The 18410-nt window shown below is 38.1% G+C and overlaps 1 protein-coding gene across 1 annotated transcript; it reads right to left on the reverse strand.

Moving 5' to 3' along the window:
• Positions 1–2692: 2692 nt before the first annotated feature.
• alkbh3 (alkB homolog 3, alpha-ketoglutarate dependent dioxygenase) lies at positions 2693–17567 on the reverse strand. Its single transcript, XM_067590481.1, has 11 exons — positions 17458–17567; positions 15965–16062; positions 15177–15286; positions 15054–15088; positions 14853–14900; positions 13669–13772; positions 11390–11478; positions 10888–11097; positions 9987–10085; positions 5227–5365; positions 2693–4712 (listed from the first exon to the last, which is right to left on the reverse strand). The coding sequence occupies exons 2-10, from the start codon at positions 16050–16052 to the stop codon at positions 5240–5242; spliced, it is 909 nt and encodes a 302-aa protein (XP_067446582.1). The 5' UTR covers positions 16053–16062; positions 17458–17567; the 3' UTR covers positions 2693–4712; positions 5227–5239.
• Between the last annotated feature and the right edge of the window lie 843 nt (positions 17568–18410).

Here is an 18410-nt window from a genome sequence, read left to right on the forward strand (position 1 = left end):
TCGATCCTGGTCCCTGTCTGTAGTGTTTACTGCAAAAGAAACCTTTGTCCAGAAAAAAATCAAGCAATGCTGCCGTGTAGACCAAAAAGGAAAATCTAAAAAAAAAAAGAAAGGCTATCCAAACTACAAAGCAACATCATACATTACACTGTACAGTCATATACTGCTACTAGTAAGCTAGTAGTTTAAAGTGTTGATCTGTGTGTTTCATATTGTGTTTCAGGACAAGTTTACATCCCCTGTTCTGTCACTCTCCCTTTTGCCTCTACTATAAGTGCTGAAGCCTTGCTAAGTTAAGCTGATTACTTTTCATGGCCTCCCTCCCTGCTATTTCTGACCTCTTGGTACCGTACAAGCCGGTACATAGTTTGAGATCCTCGGGAAGAGGTCTTTTATCTGTTCCAGAGGCCCGGCTGAAAACTAAAGGGGACAGAGGGTTTTCAGTCAGGGCCTGCCTGAGGAAATAAGGCTGTCTGAGTCAGTGACTTCTTTTAAATCTCCTTTTAAAACATACTTTTATAGCCTTTAATGATTTTACTTGAGTTTTTATTTTGTTTCTTTTAAAGGGGAGTATATACTGTTATGATGTTGGATATCTACGGTAAACATGGTTCCAAAACTTGAGGTGAACACAAGTAGAAAAGTCAAAAGCCAGGGATTCAACCTGCTCTGAATGCTTCGTTTGTGCCATTTTTTTCTACCTTGCTGACAAGCTGATGTTGGCTCATCACACATCGCCCATAAATGGCCATCAGTTCTGTAGCCTTTGTTGCTAAGGTTGCTCTATGTGTTGTTTGTGTTCTCCACTCTCATATTTCAGAGTGGATTGGGGCTCGAACATGAACAGATGTATCTGAGAAGTTGACATTTCAAATAAATAATAGGAAAAAGCAGTGAAATCCAACTACTAGATTACTACTAGAACTAAAGTTTTGAAAGTATGGAAGTTCTTAATAGTTTGAAAAGTGAAAAATAAGCCAAAATGAATCCGTCCACTGAACATTTTGTCATCCAAGAGGCTTAATCAGCTGTACTGCTTGGTACAAAGTGACAACAAGCTTGCCACTCTGTGTGTGGCAAGCTGATTATATCAACATGGAATGATCCTCAGACTTAAATCCATTTGATTTTATCTGCCTTTCTCGGGTTCTTCTAAAGCTCTTTGCGCCAGTCTTGTCTGTTATAACTCCTCTGTGAACAGACTTTATTGCAGCTGCAGGACTATGTTCAAGCCAGCATTTCTCCTCTAATAGACGGTACTATGAAAGTGCCATATGAAGCTTCAGTATCTAAACACACTTCCTATTTCCCTGTTAGGAAGGATCTGTTGAATCACACCTACCTGGGATACTTTTGCAATGATGAACCCTCAGATTGGAGCAATACCACACAAGCAGCTATTAATAAACTACATAGAGGACAACCAATATGATTGGACTTGCACCAGGAAGTTGATATGATATGACCAATGACTCTTATTTCTAAATATATCACCAGGATTTACCGTTCAGTGTCCTCATCTTTCGATTTAATCTGATCCCCCCCCCCCCCCCACATTTCTGCAACAAAATCCTTAATATACTTGAGAAGTGAAGTTCAATGCTTCTCTTAACCAGATATGAAAAAAAGAAGCTAATCCACATGGAGCCCGTATGTTTCAGTCGTGTCTTCTGGCACTTGTCACTGTAGTTAGCAATAAATTTCTACCACTGCTTAATCAGCTGAACCGAAGCCGTCAATGCTATAAATGACGTGGGACTATTTTTACATCATGCATGGTTCTTTTAAGAGTGTGTGTGTGAGTTTATGTGTTGGAGAGTGGGGTCCAAATTTGTGAGAGTGATGAGGTAATCATCAAATAAAATCTACACTTATTTATTTTATCAGTATATTAAGTGAAAAAACAATTAATTATCTAAAATAGTTGCCGATTAATTGTGCAGCTCTAATGTGGTGTCTTTCCTTCGTTCACTACTTGCTATTTTTGGAGGCTTTTTGCCTTTAGTCTGGTCTTTGACAATTGAAACACATCATCACTTGGATTGAGGTTGGGTGACTGACTTGGCCAGTCGAGAACATTTATAGTTTGACACCAAAAAAATCCTTGGTTGTTTTATCTGTGTGTTACAGTCACTGTCCTGGCTACACTTTCCTAAAATCAGGGGACTAATTATAAAAAAACAAACTATGAGATCACCCAACATGGATATAAACATCCCCAAACAACCTCGGTGCTGAAATCCATCACTGTAAACATCACGGTTTCATTTTAAATCTCATGTTGGATTAAAGCCCCAAAAACACATAACTGTCCAACTACTTTGTGGCAGCACTGTAGCACAAGATCTCAATACGACCAAAGTATAAACTCCTAAAGAATGTTCCGTTAAACAACGTTATCACATCTTTTGGGTATAATTATAACAATGGTTACATCATCTCTCCACTCAAGAGATCCTGGAGTGAAACCTTTTTACCAACATTATGCACAGATTGCAGTAGATTTATAGGACAAACTTCCTATCACAACTTGGTATTTTGTTTAAACCTGCCTGTCCCGGATAACATTTTGACCCATCAGTGTTGGGCTGTTAAAAAAATAATAAATGTTTTAAATTCCATTTTATGAATCAAATACGGTTTGTTATGTTCAATTGACAAAAATCAGTTTTTTGAAACACAGGACACAATATTCCAGCTGAATATCAATCATTTATTTCAGAAACACAGCAATCAATAACACCATTGCAACTCTTTAGTGTTAGAAAATGAATAAATAAAATAAGTAAACAGAAAATCTCAGCAGCTTAGGGTCATATCGTGTTTCAGCAAAATTAACACAGAACTTTTCCCTGATGAAGACGCGTGGAAGCCAAATCACTTTTACCTTAAAAGGTTCTATTTGTAAGAATCAGAAATTCCTTCTCATTAGTGACACCAGCGGCCAATCAGCATCCTGTTGCTCGCACTCCATCAGCGCGAGCAAGCAGCAGCGTAAGACTATTAATCGCACCCACCCAACCCGTTATGAGAGCCAATCCACAAAATATGCCTTAATCAACCACATGAACCCAACCCACAAACCAGCAACTTTGTTTACTGAACACTGGTAGGCTCAGCGAGCTGTGGCTGGGGAGCAACATGCTGCAGTTTTGTTGTGACATGTGTGGTGGCCGATGGATGCAGCTAGTCGTTTCAACCCCCCAAAAAACAAAGGTAATGAGGCCAGAAACTGTGATAGCTGACAGAGTTTGGCAGCTAGCCACCAGCCAACCTGGTGGGTGACAGAGTTGGAGAGCTAATATCTGCAGGGTGTATCTAAGTTAGCACTGTTTTTGTTGTGGTGGGTGCCGGTCATTTGTTGACGTTAGTGAGAGAGGCAAGGCACTCGGGAGCGTTCAAAAACATCACATCCTTTGGATTTTTGCAGAAAAACTGGCCTGAGTCCTTCTCATAGAAAGCAGTTCACAAGCTGCTGGCAACCAAGGAAGTCGGGAAAGGTCTCATTTTTTAAGTTATGTTACAATTTGTTCACTCATTGGCAATAAAAAACGATTAATACATGTAAATTGCTTCACAATTCTTACATATAGAACCTTTAAATCTACAAGAAGCTCAATTGAATCAATCTTGAATGTGTAACTACATAATATACCAAGATTACTTTACTTTTAGTGTCATTGGCAACTGTTTACAACAACTGGTTACCCTGCTGTGTTTTTAATTTTATCATCTTTATTTCAGATTATTACAATTCAAGTTTTCTCCATTTCTTCATTTATCAAAGAAAGTTACTGGTGAAAGTTTTAGAACTGGTGTTCATGTTGAAACAACCCACTGTGATGTCAGTGACATCAATGCAATGAACACAACACAGGACCGTTTGGTAATTAATGCAAAATTATATGCAAACAAGATGTAAAGGAAAAGTTCAGGCTTCCAACAATCCTGATTTGATATTAACCACTTAATATAAAGATACCTTCAGTCTTTTCAAATAAAACAAAAACAAAATCTGTTTTACAATTGTTGAACATGGTTTACTTTACACATTTATGCAACAGAAATTATTCACTCACAAAACTATTGGTAAATGTTGATGGGTGTGTAATTTACCTCTGTTAGTTGTTGCTGACACAGTACTGTTTCCCTGTCTTTCAAAATAAGTTTCATTTTCAGTTCAGTTTTACCACAAAAAAAAAACTAAACAAAAAAACCTGCCTATTTAAAGGACATGTCAGAAAAACCTTTCTCAACATGACAATTAAGTAATTTCAGCCCTGATGGAGCTGTAATGGTGTAAGTGGCCACTTTACTTGTTTCTTCACTTTTTATGTTCTCTCCGGAAAGCTCCACAAGACAAACCAGGCTGGAGAACATTTACATTTTAGGGTGTTTAACAAACAGGCACATCTGTCTTACTTGCTGTACAGTGAGTCCTCAGCACATTTCACTGTGTGTCATTAAGACACTACACCACGATCTGTGAATACTGATATGCAAACATTGTCTTTTCAAACCACAAGACTAAAATCCTGCCTAAAACAATCGAAATTTGGGTCAAAACAAAAGTTTGCATGTCTGATATTGCCACCAAGGAGCTTTTAGTGATGGCAGCTGGACCAATGTGGGCGGAAGCATCTTACCCAGCGGCACCTCTTTGCTGGTTGATGAGCGAAGTCGGTGCTTTTTCCCCATCCAGGACTCTGTAGCTAGTTTGGGATTCAAACATTTTATTCACAACCAACATACATGAATCTTGAGATTTTATGTAAAAACATGCAAACTGAAGACTATTTCAGATTATGGTCTTAAACGAGCATGAGCAACATTACTATCTGTGCTGAATAATTAAATATAGGCAATGTGGCATACAGAGCTGACATTTTATCAAGCCTTAAAGCGCTCATTATCACCCATTCTTCTGCTTAGCTCCTCTGAAAACACTGAAATCTGATAATCACCAATGGTCACAAGTGTGCTGTTATTATGGTTCAGTTATGCAACAGGTAATTTTGGGCAGAGCTGCAAACCTCCCTGTTAAAATTGGAAGAAGCTCTAACTCCCACCATGGCTTATAACTCTTGTTTAAATCACTGAGCAAGACGATATAATTCACATGCTAGGCTCCAACGTTTGTCAAAATCTCTCCAACGCTCATTGGACTTCAGTCAACCGTTAGATCTAGCAGTATCTGTATCACAGATGTTCCTCAGTTTTAAATACCTCTGAGGGGAGTTTATGGTTGCTTGGCTGTGAAGCGCAGCTTGGACCCCGGCCTGTAGCCCTCCGGCTCTGGGTAGATATTTCTGAAGGTCAGGTTGATGCGTGGACCTCGGTCATGGTACTCTTTAGCAACTTGATGCTTACGGGACAGAAACAAGAGATAAAAGAGGTATTTCACAGTTACATGTCAAATATTTACATGTTGGTCTTTTACCCAGAAAGATGTACATGAGGTGAGCAGGTAGCGGCTTCAGTGCAACACACATCTGCAGCATCATGTGGCATCATTTCACATCATAGCACACACCAAAGGCGCCATACAGACAGAAGAAGTACTCAAGGTGCAGTAGCCCGACCCAAGAAATTACATTCACATACAACTACATTGTTTTCCCAATGATTCTGCGTTAGCAAATGTAAGAGCTGCCTGGATTATGTTCACAGGTAACATGTTTTTGAAATGAATGAAATGCGGCTTAACTGTTATTAGGGTTATGGTTGGGGTTAGCGAGGGTTAGTTATGATTCAAGTCACCACAGACTTTTTCCAGTATTTAACCAAGACCACAATCTTTCCCTAACCTTAACCAAGTGCTGCCAGTGCCTAAAGATAACTATAAAAAAGTTGAATATTGCTGTAGTACTAGCGGATATTGTACTACAAGATCAGATATTTTGGTGGAAAAAAAAAACAACTAGGTATGTTGTCTCTGAACATTTCACTCATACATTCAATAATAAAATAACAACACTTTCTCATTATGTTGAGAGAAAATGTAATTCGGCTAGCATTACATTTCTAGCAAAACAAATTTGGTGTTGCAATTTAGTTGCATATGAACGTAATAACGTAATAATAATTGTGTAGCCAGTGTAAAACTCATCACTTGTCTTGCTCTGGAGTAGTTCTGCAGGACACGTGGTGATTATCTGTGACACTGGCTGTTTTATGGGGATCCAAACTGTGATTGGCTGCAGAATGACATCTCAAATGACAAGCTTTTCTTACCCAAAAACACCCTAAACAAGGGTGACATGAGACAAGCGCAGCTTCGTGTCAGTAAATCTAACTGGATTTTGGTTCTACAGTCATCAAATTAACATTTTTTTTATCAAAGGATTAGCATGTGACACAGCTACAGGCTGTCAATCAATCTTTTGAATCTGATATTGTAAACACATCTTAATGACTATATTTACCAGTTACAAGAGTTCAATTAAAGATTAAAAAAAATCTAATATATAGATTTTGCTGTTGTTATCAGCCACTGAAGACACACTGATGCAGACGTGCAACTGAGATGAGAAATCAGACAAATATGTGACCACAAAAAAAGAAGATTAATATTGTCACGAGTTTCCTAAAGACAAGGGTATTTTTGTTTTGCAGCTGACCTCTGCACTCTGTACACAGGACATCCAGACGATGTCACAACATACAAAAAGGACCATTTTCTAACTATTTGACATGTGGGTTAAATGTCATGTTTTATCATCCTTTGCAAAAACAGCACAAAAATGTTTTCTGGAAGAGCACAGACAGTTTTTTTTTTTCCACATCGTGTTCACCTCAAGTATGTCTTAACCTCTGCACACGAGACTGTCTTGTTTTCCATTTGTGCATCTTGTGCCCTCAATCACACAAACACACACAAACACACAAACACACAAACACACAAACACACACTCTGCTCCTTCGCCTTCATCTCAAAAGGAGGTGATACAACAGTGTCAAAAGAAAGAGTCTGGAACAGGCTGAAATAACCCTGTATCCTTTTTCAAACAAATGAAGCACTTTAGCAGGATTGACAGGTTTAGTTAAATATTTAGCGCTCACTTCTAAACCTCTCTGCTCGAGCCAGGAGGTTTTGTTAAGCAGACTTTGACTGCAGTGACAGAGAGAGAATTAATGGATGGTGTGATCCTCTTTTCCTGGCAAGATATTTAAAGGAGAGATGAAACCTTTGTTGAGATACTCAGGGAGGCGTCACCATAAAACACCTGTGACCTTCTCCTTTTTTCCTTTTAGGCTCAACCCTCCTTCACTGTCTAGTTCTCCCTCTCTTTATTCCACCCTTCCCCTTTGTTTTTCCCCTCACTCCTTACTTTTTTTTTTAAACCAGCTACACTATTTAAACACAAGATGTTATAGCAGTGTATATAATCTAAAACACAAAAACGCCTGATTATTTTTGTATTAGAATTGCTCTAAAAAATGACCACAAGCCAAAGTGACTTACTGTGTGTCAACCTGACCGAGAGTTAAAACGTTTTCTGCTCTGCTGTGATTTCTATTATTGCCTGTTGCTTCTGTTCAGAAAACCAAGAAAATAAAATTAAAGGTGAAAACAGCAGAGGTGTACCAGTCATTATGCAATGCTATGATCATAATCATGATCAATATGTAACTGTTATAATAATGGAGTTCCACAAGGCTCCACTCTCGGACCATTGTTATTTTTAAATTTTATTAATACCACTTCTTTTTGTGTACCAATATTATTATAATATTACATTTTGTCACACTATCATGTATCAGTGAATCGAATAATGGTCTATCTAAAATTAACACTTAATAAGCTGCAGTTGAATAACAAAAAATGGAAGAATAAATAAAACAAATTCATCGCTAAAGTAATAACTGATGGTTATACAACTTCCCAGGTGCAGTCAAGTACATTCCTTTGTGTCATAACTGATGAAATGTTGAACAGAAAACACCAAATTCAGACATTCAGACATTTGACATTTGAATCTGTTTGTTAAACAATCTCGGAAAACTGTATAACAGTGTTATTTATGTGGTAGAGCTTGGAAATCATCATTTCCTGCCTCTCTTCACAGAATTTTTTTGTGAGCTGCCACATTAATCTTTCAAATCTTTCCAAACCAGTATTTCCTTTTTTCTGAAGATAAATACAATATATGAAGTTTGGTCTAATTTTTTAATGTAAATAGGAGGTAAATATTCCTACTTTTTTTTTTTTTTACTGAAAATGTGCTACCACATTTATCAATATTTTTTTGCTTTCTTATTCTCCTTTTTTATTTTACATGTAGCTAATTCTTTTCCTTCAGGTTTATTTAATTTTGTTTTGTACTGTTTGTTCTATTACTTGTTCTTCATTGATTTCCTGTAATATGTTTCATTATATTTTATATACAGTATATAGTTAAAGTTAATTAAAAAATAATTTAAAAAAAGATGCATACAATATTCATTTCCAACATTCACATACATGTAATTTGATCCTTAAAATGTATGTGCTTGTGTTGTCCTCAGTTCCCTCAAATGCTTGTAAAATGCAAAAGACAATGATCTGTAAACTCCTCTCGATGCCAATTTTCAATGTGGTTAAGACGAGTTTAGTAACAAATATATATCACTGCATAAGTTTTGACATACTTCAGGGGTAAACCCTCTACAACAAGGGTGCTGAGCTGTCCTGCCCCCCTTATCCTACTCTGCTCATTATCCTCCTTTTATCCTCAGTCACATACCATTCTCAAACTGGAACATACGTACTTAGTCCCATTGATTTTCAGCTTGACTTTTGTTTATTTGATTTTTGTGCTCAATGGTGAGGACCAACTGTGTTTCTGCCTCCTGCACATCTGTTTCTGATCTGTCTTTCCTGTGCAAACAGGTAAAAAAAACAAAAATAAAACCTAAATGGCTTGACCCATTTTAGTCAGAAGTGAAACTTTTATCCATCGACTCTCTCACAGCCTGAAAACATTTTGTCATCACAAAATTCAATTAATTGTAATATATTCACTGTCGAGTGTGATCCTATTCTTTTTAACAGGAACCAGCTACGCACTCACACTCTCTATCACACACACAAAGACTTTCCGTCCTTTTTCATGCACTCATATGAACCCAGCTGCGGTCCCTGATTGTAAAACAAATGACTCTCATTATGCTGAAGCTCTGCTCTTCTCTCTGGGCCACTCCATCCATCCTCGCTGCCTGCCCGTCACAAGTGGAACCAGAGTGCCTCGAACGCAGGTCTATCCTCTCGTGTGTGCTCAGTTGCACTCACACACACACACACACACACACACACACACACACACACACACATAGACAAGAACAGGTGAGGTCAGGTGACGGCTGACCTCACCTGGCTGGATGAGGTTTTCAGGGCATGACTATTTACTGTAAATGTCCAGGGTTAAATGAGGTAAAGGTTAGTGTTTTAATAACAGTTAAATAACAGGACAGATTAGAGCAAATCCTTATCTGGTAAGTCTCTCAAGCAAAGTGTGTTTTATAAAAGCACGCCTAAAACAACAGTTTTATTAATTGTTAACCAAAAAAACGTTAGTAACAGAGAGCAGAAAGATTTAAATAACTTAGCAAAGCGAATGAAAGGTTGGAAACTAGGAAATGCCTGATGTTTGATATAATTTCCTGAGTTTAGCAGAATTTTGGCAGTGAATATGTCACAATGTTTAATACAACTAGACATCTAGTTGTTTTTCCAGAAAGAAATCCTGAGCTGCACAGGACAGTATGTGATTTATATGCAAGTGTGTTCGGTACAAACAGAAGAACTAGTTAGCACAAGTAGTAACAGGCACATAAAAGACAAGGAGTTAAACATATTGATTTGCTCACACTGATAGATTAACGGGTGGGACGTATAGAGTGAGCAATCAAAGAAAAAGCAAGCTTTCATTTCTACCTGATTCTGATGTTTTTATGAAGGACCATTTAGCCTGCACGGACCCTTGCATTTGATTGGTGGAGCCTACCTGCCAATCATCCTGTGTGGCTCCTTCCATCAGCAGTAGCATCCCGTGACTCAGAGGAACCCGAATCCGCTCCACATAGGTGTAGTCACCATTCTCCTCCTAATACATAAACACAAACAGGATACATTATGTAATCATGACTTAACACACACACCAGGTGCAATATATCGCCAGAGGAGTTAACACACATATTAATGAGTGGCAAAACTAAGTTGAAGGCACATTCTGTTACTGTACTTACAAATCACTTCTAACTGCCCACACAACTCATCTACAACGACTAATGAATCCTGCCACCTAAGAAGTGTATACTCCAACACTTGAAATAACAGGCGACTATTAAACACAGGCCTCTGAATACTCTGCCAAGTCTAAACACAATACCAGACTTAAGCCTTTCCCTGTGTGTCCAGGTTTTAACTCATTCACCTTGGCTGCTGTTCTGCATTCAACCACACTCACCCACCTGTTTTTTATTAAGATTTGCTGAGCGGTTCTGCTTTATTAAGTAGCGTGCAGAAGAAGCAGGAGATAGCCTCCTTGCCTGTGAGCCAAATCTGACTATCAAACTAAACTCAAGAAAAACAGCGAAAAAGGTCAGAAAGAGTGTGTGCAGGTTATAGAAGGCCAAGTTAAATACTTTTTGAGAACACTTTAATGAATAGTGGAAGCTGGATATGAGGCCAAAATGAGAGAGAAACAACAAAACGAGACTTTTTCTACATTAAATCTGCAAGCAAAGTTTCTGCAACTATAAAAAGCAATGTAAGAAGATGATGCCAAGAGGTATAATATACTGAACAATTATGTTATATCTTGTCTGAATGTAAGAATGGACATACATTTGGAGCAAGGTAAATCACATCAGACTCAAATCTTTACGCTCTGCCCATCATCTCACCGGTGCAGGCTGCTTACGGAGGCTGAACACTCTGGTGTCGCCCAGACTGAGGGAGGCGATGGTGGGCTTGGCACCCAAGGAGGCCTCATCGTCGCTGTGCCAGCCGATGCTGTCGTGGCCGTCCCGATACAGGTTACACAGTAGGGAGTTGAAGCTGCATCTGCTCACCTGTTCCACTGCATCACGAAGGGTTAACAGCAATGGATGCCACTGATGGGGGGAAAAAAAGAAGAAAAGAAAGAGAGTTAGCTAAATAATAAAGCAAGGGAACGGGTAATATAAGGAAAAAAAACACTAAATGTGGAAGAAGGAATGAAAAATTGCAGAAATGCTGATGCGTATTCTCTCTTAAATTAGTGATCATGGGAGAAAGACACAAAATAATGTAATGAAAAAAGTGTTTCAGCAAAAAATTGAGAAAGGAAGACAAAGACACTGGTGTAAAATAAATGCATGAAAGATGCTGCTTGAGTGTATAATGTGTATAATGTTTATATCTAACCTGAGTGTTAGCAGCCATGGTGGAGCGAGCATACGTATAGGGCAACTCTCCATACCAGCAGGTCAGCCTGGGCTCCTCGTAAGCCTCGCCTGGACCAACACACACACACACACACACACAAACACACACACACACACACACACACACACACACACAAATATCTTTTAAACAAATGACACCATGGTCAGGGCATTTACAGCCTCTGTCTGTAACCAGGACTGTTAATGACTGCATGTGGTTCTCAAAATTAAATCCCATAAAAACCACACTTACAATCACCCAGAGAATGTGCTGCTTACGGCTCTGTATCGTTTCAAGATTTTCCATATTGGTGCCAACCGTTTCAATACTGATACTAGAATAACACTCTTTTAAAATACCTTAGTTTGGAGAATATAAGCAAACAACATACATACAGCAAACAAATTACGTCTTTGCTTTGATAAACTATAGTAGTTTTTATCACTGAAGTTAGAAAGGTTCCACTTCCAATAATTGACACGTCAATACTTGGTGTTACGTCTTAATTTAGCGTGTTAGCATGCTAACATTTGCTGATGAGCAATAAACTCAAAGTACAGCTGAGATTGATGCAAATGTGATTATTTCTGCAAGTATTTAGTCAAACTTCAGTATTGGACAAAAGAAGTTTTTTGACCTGATCATGTTGCTAGATTAAAAGTTAGAAGACCACCAGAGTGATTACACTTCACCCTGAGGGGAAAATGAATAACTGCACAAAATATCCATCAAATAGTTGTTGAGATATTTCAGTCTGGGTCAAAGAGGTCACTCATCTGACGGACATCGTCATCCTTATAGCCACGCTGCTAGCATGGCTAAAAACTATTGACGTTCGACATCCAGCCCTTGTACTGATATCTCAAAATTAATGTAGAAATGTCTTATGATTGATTAATTAAATCAGACCGTTCTGGCGGTTCTGCTTGTTGCAGCCTATTAAAGCGGTGAAGTGATACACTGTAACTGGTCGTAGCCGGTTTTCATGGCGGGAAAGCGCTCAGACGCATCTCTATACTGCCTCAGTAATTGGGTCATGGCAATTTCAACTTCAAAAGAGAATAGATCCATTCTGTATTCACAGCTACCTCTGTTTTGCTGAATGACATCTATAAGTAGGGCAGACAGCTGATTCAGTTTAGTTCTACGTGTATTATTCTCCAGAGTCGACACACACACACACGGACAATGATCACCGGCTTTGTCGCTAAAATCTATTTCTAGCCGAAAGAAAAGTAAACATCTGAATCCAATTTCTTTCTGTCTGTTTGTCTCCCTGTCAGTCTGGATGTCTCTTTCTTTCCCTGTGAACAACTAGATCTCTTTTAAGAACCAATTCCCTGCCATTAGTGTATTTTGGCCAGCCCACTGGTACAAGAACACAGTGAAACCAAAACAAACTGCTCCAGCAGCCATCACTTTTTATGGAATTGAATTATTCAGGGCCCCTGGAGCTAATATTTATAAATATGTGTGGTCATTTTTCAAACTTTAAAAGCCTTAGTCTTTCCATAAAAAGATGCTATCAGGGGGAAAATATTAACAAAACCTTAACCCATTCACAGGATCCAATTTAAAACCCTGAGCAATGGTCGGAAAAACTGAATCAACGTGTCGGAGATGGTTACAAAACAAGACAGGACAAAGGACAGAGAAGGGGGTAACACCTGTTTTCCACTGCTTCCTTTTTTAAATCCAAATATCTGATGTACGCTGTTGATAAAGCCTGAGGACTGATGGACTGATGATTACATAACCTGCCACTGTAATCAATGTTTAGAAATCATCTTAACATTTGTCTTTATCATGTTGTTTGTCTGCTAAGGAGCTACCGCTGAATAACACACAAGATGGACGAGAGCCAGCTGAGAGAAGGGCTGACTTCTGGGGCAAAGACTGGCTGCAGTTTTGCCAATGGAGTGAGACGGTCATGGCTCATGTCATTGATATTTTGTTTATTGCAAGTGTTGAAATTTTTCATGATTTACGGTACTTGGGTAAACGTGACAAAAAGCTGGTACATGTGCTTGTAACGGATGAGACCCAACAATTTTTGTATATAAATTTAGAGGACTGTGAGGTATGCACTCCTTTACTGCTTTTTAATTTACTCAATCATACAGAAAGTTCAACACTGCATTATAATGAAACTACAACAAACAGCTGCAGTGGGGAAGCCCTGTTCACCCTCCAGCTTACATCACAGGCTCACATTTCACCCCCTTCCATACTGCTTACTGTTAAGCCCCCGTACCCACCCTGTCTGACGTTGGTCTTCTGGGACCAGGGAAGCTCTGCTAGCAGCTTACTGAACATCCAGTCAGCCTCTTCTGAGGGAAGAAACCCAGGCCGCAGCCGCAGTCTGGACAGATGAAAAGACAAAACACATAAAGTTACCAGAAAACTAAGGTGGATATATACAGTATGTAGCTCATAAATTCAGTGTTTATACAGGAGAGTCAACAATGGCCGTACCCTGGTCAAAGAGTTTAAGGCGCCAACCGTGAACCACAGAATCCCTGGGATTGAGTCCAGCTGGGAACATTTTCCTGTCATCTCTACACTACTGACTCTCAAATAAAGGCATTCAATTACCCAAAAAGGGAATAGGAATAGTAAATACCATACCACATACCAGTGGCTCATTTGCAGAAAACTAACCTTTTCTGTTTTTTTTTTAATCCACCAAAGTGTTTGATTAAACTGGCAAAACAACCAGACAAAACTAGAATTTACCAGTACTCGGCAGATGGCCTGTTGTTAACGTCCTTTTAATGCTTAAATGTTGATCTAAGGTGAGTTAGGAATGAAAATATCATGCAGCTGAGACTCTAACGTACAGTCGTACAGAAAGTTTCACTACTTCAAAGATGAGCAAAAAGGCAATGCAGCTATTTGTTTGTTGCCTTTCTTTTTCTCTTATTTCACTTCTTTTCATAGCACCTATTTCATACATGATCAGGTCTGAGGCAAAGAATCACACAAAATCAATCACAGAACATTAATTTTATGGCTTCTGACCTTTGGACTCCTCACTATTGGTTGTCTGGAGGTATTTTAGTCGTGATAAAAGCTTCATCTAAATGCCCAAAACGTAAATGGAAACATATTCTGAGTCTTTTCACTTAAAGTTGACTTAAAGTCACCAGTTTTCCATATAGTATCTGCATATTACTACATTCAGTATTTATTAAAAACACGGCTCAGTCCCATGTGTCCTGTTGGTTACCATCAGTGAGGTATGTGGCATCACTAGAAGCTATTTTAAGTGATGCTTGTGGGATGAGTGCCATCTAGTGGATTTAAATCTCAAACACACACTCACCCAGCCCTCACACACTATTTTGGTACAGTCACACCATTGATCACTGTCCTCACTTCTATTTGATTTAATTGTCTTTCCTCTGAGTGAGATTCCCGCTCTTTTTAAGACTGTACTCACCTGGACACTCCTGATGGTGCATGGCTGATCTCATAATCACCCGCCTGTCTGTTCAAAGCAAAATGCTGTGTGTTAATCATCCTGTGAGCAGTGTTCAACTAAGTGACAAACCATAAAAGACACAAACACGTTTCAAATACATCTTACATGAAATAAATCCTATAGAAACATACAGAGTGAAGATAGAAATGTGTTACTTACTCTATAACCTTCTCTGGTGGAACAACTCTAATTGGCTGTGATGAAGAAAATACAGATAAAAGAATTATTTAGCACTTCAACAAGCTGTAAAATTCAATTTTGACTTGTTTTTTTTCAGACTACCTTGGTGGGCTGATGAAACTCAAAAGTCTTAGATGTTTTCTGTGAACCACATCCCCAAGCAGCAGGAGCTGGGTTGGCACTTTTGGGTTGTTGGTTGTTTGGTACTGCAGCTGTTTAAAACACAAAAATAAAAAGCTGATTTCTCCATATAATGCATGTTAATAGGACTCAGTAAAATATGGTCAGTATGTTTATGTTTTTCAGCCAGACACAGGTGAATTTTTTATTTTAGCACCGAGGGCTATAAATATATTCTTTACATAAGTCTGTCTTAAATCAACAGTCAGGAGCCCAAATGAACATTGAAATAGTTTTTTCTTGCTGTCATCGTTCATCCTGTTCATACTGACCATTAGAAGATCACTTCATAATGCACTTACAATGTAAGTGATGAAATCCACAGTCCTCCTTCAAATACAAAAATGTATTTAAAAGTTTATCTGAAGCTAATATGAAGCTTCAGTCATCCAAATGAGTCAAATCAAGTAGATATCTTTCAACGTTACAGTCTTTTTAGTGGCAAAGTTCGTCTTTTTGTCACTATAGTTCCACTGCAGCTCAGCAGGGAAACACAGTCTGAGGAAACTGCATTACATTTTTGCACAAAATGACTGTGTGGACACACTGTGGATTTTGGTCTCCATCACTTACACTGAAAGCACATATGAAGGGGATCTTTTAATAGCCAGTATGAACAGGAGGAATGATTACAGCGAGGAAAACCTCTTTCAGTGTTCATATGGACACCTGACTGTTGTTTTAAGACACTTAAAAAATTGTGAACTTACCCTTTAAATTCCCTGAAGGTCCTGGATGTTTTGGCAGTGGTTTGGCCCAGGAGCCCTGGACTCTGACACGTTGACGCTTATCCGACATCACATCACATCTTAATGGTGAAAAGGGAAAAGCAAGTTTTCATCAATGTAAAATTCTCCACAGTCCTTAAGAAATATACAGCAGCTGATAGTTTGTGCTTAGATTTCTCCCAGTAAACCCAGACACAATTGATATTTAAAAACCAAGGGCTCCCAGAGGGAAAATGGGACTATTCATCCTCTGTCACAACAGCCCACAAATGTCAATCTGCCCTTTTTAACTATATAATTTAATTTGTTAAAGGACTGCAGTGCAGAGAGAATTGGCATCCCAAATTGAGAGATCATACAAATAACTGTACAATGTCCTGCGTTATTTTTTATAAATGTTCATTTCATGTGTGTTCTATGTGCCTTTAGTATGTTCTTGTAATGCTTTCTTTTTGTAGTCCTTTGAAATGTTTAGTCCTGTCTGTTGTATACGTCTGATAAAACTGATGAATATTTAAAGTAATTTTTAAAGGATAGGTTCACAGTTTTTCAACAGTCAGGTTCCAATTTGAGCATTCAAAGAGGTTTTCCTCGCTGTAATCATTCCTCCTGTTCATACTGGCTATTAAAAGATCCGTTTCAAATGTGCTTTCAGTGTAAGTGATGGGGGCCAAAATGCATTTAAAAGTTTATCTGAAGCTTATATGGGGCTTCAGCAGTCTGAGTTAGTCATATCAAGTGGATATCTGACACATTTACAGTCTGTTTAGCATCAAATTCCCTCTTTGTGTTTCCCTGTTGCGGTGGAAGTATAGTAACAAAAAGAGGGACTTTGGGACTTTGAAATGCTGAAAGATATCTACTTGATTAGACTCATTTGAACTTGGACTTTGGCTGAAGCTTCAGATAAACTTTTAAATACATTTTTGCACAGAGGGAGGACTGTGGATTTTGTCCCCCATCACTTAACGTTACATTGTAAGTGCATTATGAACAGGAGGAATAATTACAGCAAGAAACAACTGTTTCAATATTCATTTGGGCTCCTGACTGTTGTTTTAAGACAGACTTGAAAAATTGTGAACTTGTCCTTTTACAGGACAGATCCGTTCTAGGAGATAAAACACAAAGACACAAAATTAAATGAAAATGAATGAACTGCTAGCATTTGTACACTCTGGTCTTTTCATTTCTACACTCACCAAAAACATGTTGTTGACTATACTAGTAAAATGTTTCTTTTCTAAATGAATGGTTTAATCAGTATGGCACCGATTTCAGTGCCAGATTGACAAACCCTTTAACAAATTCCTCATTACATTATTCATGTAATTTCTGAAGCTACTATTAGCTAACTTACTTCGTTCATGCAAGCTAACCAACAGACTTTAAGTTATTTTAACACTTTGTAAATGTCAGAATTTAGAACAAATACCTGGTTGACTAATGCTTAAACAAGTGTTCAAATTACTTACATATGTGGCTCATAAAACACAATAATACTGCTATTAGAAATCAAACAACTTCACAGTAACCGGGACGCCTGCGGTTCGACAGCCATGGCTAGTGTGTCACAAAAAAATAATTCCTACCCGGAACTGAGATGTAGAACATTCGTTCCATCACATAGTTTCATACTTCACTAACTACATTTCAGGGGTAAATACTTTACAGCAATATGTAACCTCAGTACATTTACATTTACATTTAAGTACTGTACTTAAGTACAATTTTAATTGCTTAACTTGAGTAATTTCAGAGGGAAATGTTGTACTTTTTACAACATTTATTTGAAAGCTTTAGTTACATTTCAGATTTAAAATTTTACATAAAATAACATAATGATAAGATTAGATAAGATGCACTGCACTGTTAAAAATTAAAACAATGCTTCCTAAACTTTTTGGCTACTGGCTCAGTGTGTATTTGTGTCTCTTTGTCATGTTTCAGATGAGTTTTTAGCAGTTCGACCAACGAGACGCTTCCCCTCACATGGTTTCAAATAAATATCTGTTTGAGGCCCAAAGAAGAACAACTCTCCAATATTTCACAAAAATGCAAAGATATAAGAGAAGTTCTGAAAAATGAATCCAAATATATGTAGCAGAACTGTTTTTCTTCTTTCCTACCCAATCGATCATCTCAAGACCTTTCAGATTTATCTCGTGACCCTCACAAAGCAGTTTGAACTAGCTTCATCTCCAGCAGCTACAAATATAAAATGTTGCTTATGCACTGATTCATCAGTATTAATAATGTACTTTGTTCGCAGCCCAATTTCCTGCAAAACTAGTACTTTTACTTAAGTCCTTTAAGTAAATGTAGCTGGTAATACTTCTATACTTTTACTTAAATAGGATTTTGGAATGCAGGACTTTCACTTGTATTTCTTTATTGTGATACTGATACTTTTACTTAAGTAAAGGAT

The sequence above is a fragment of the Thunnus thynnus genome, chromosome 5 (genome assembly GCF_963924715.1).
Source record: "Thunnus thynnus chromosome 5, fThuThy2.1, whole genome shotgun sequence".
Taxonomy (NCBI): domain Eukaryota; kingdom Metazoa; phylum Chordata; class Actinopteri; order Scombriformes; family Scombridae; genus Thunnus; species Thunnus thynnus.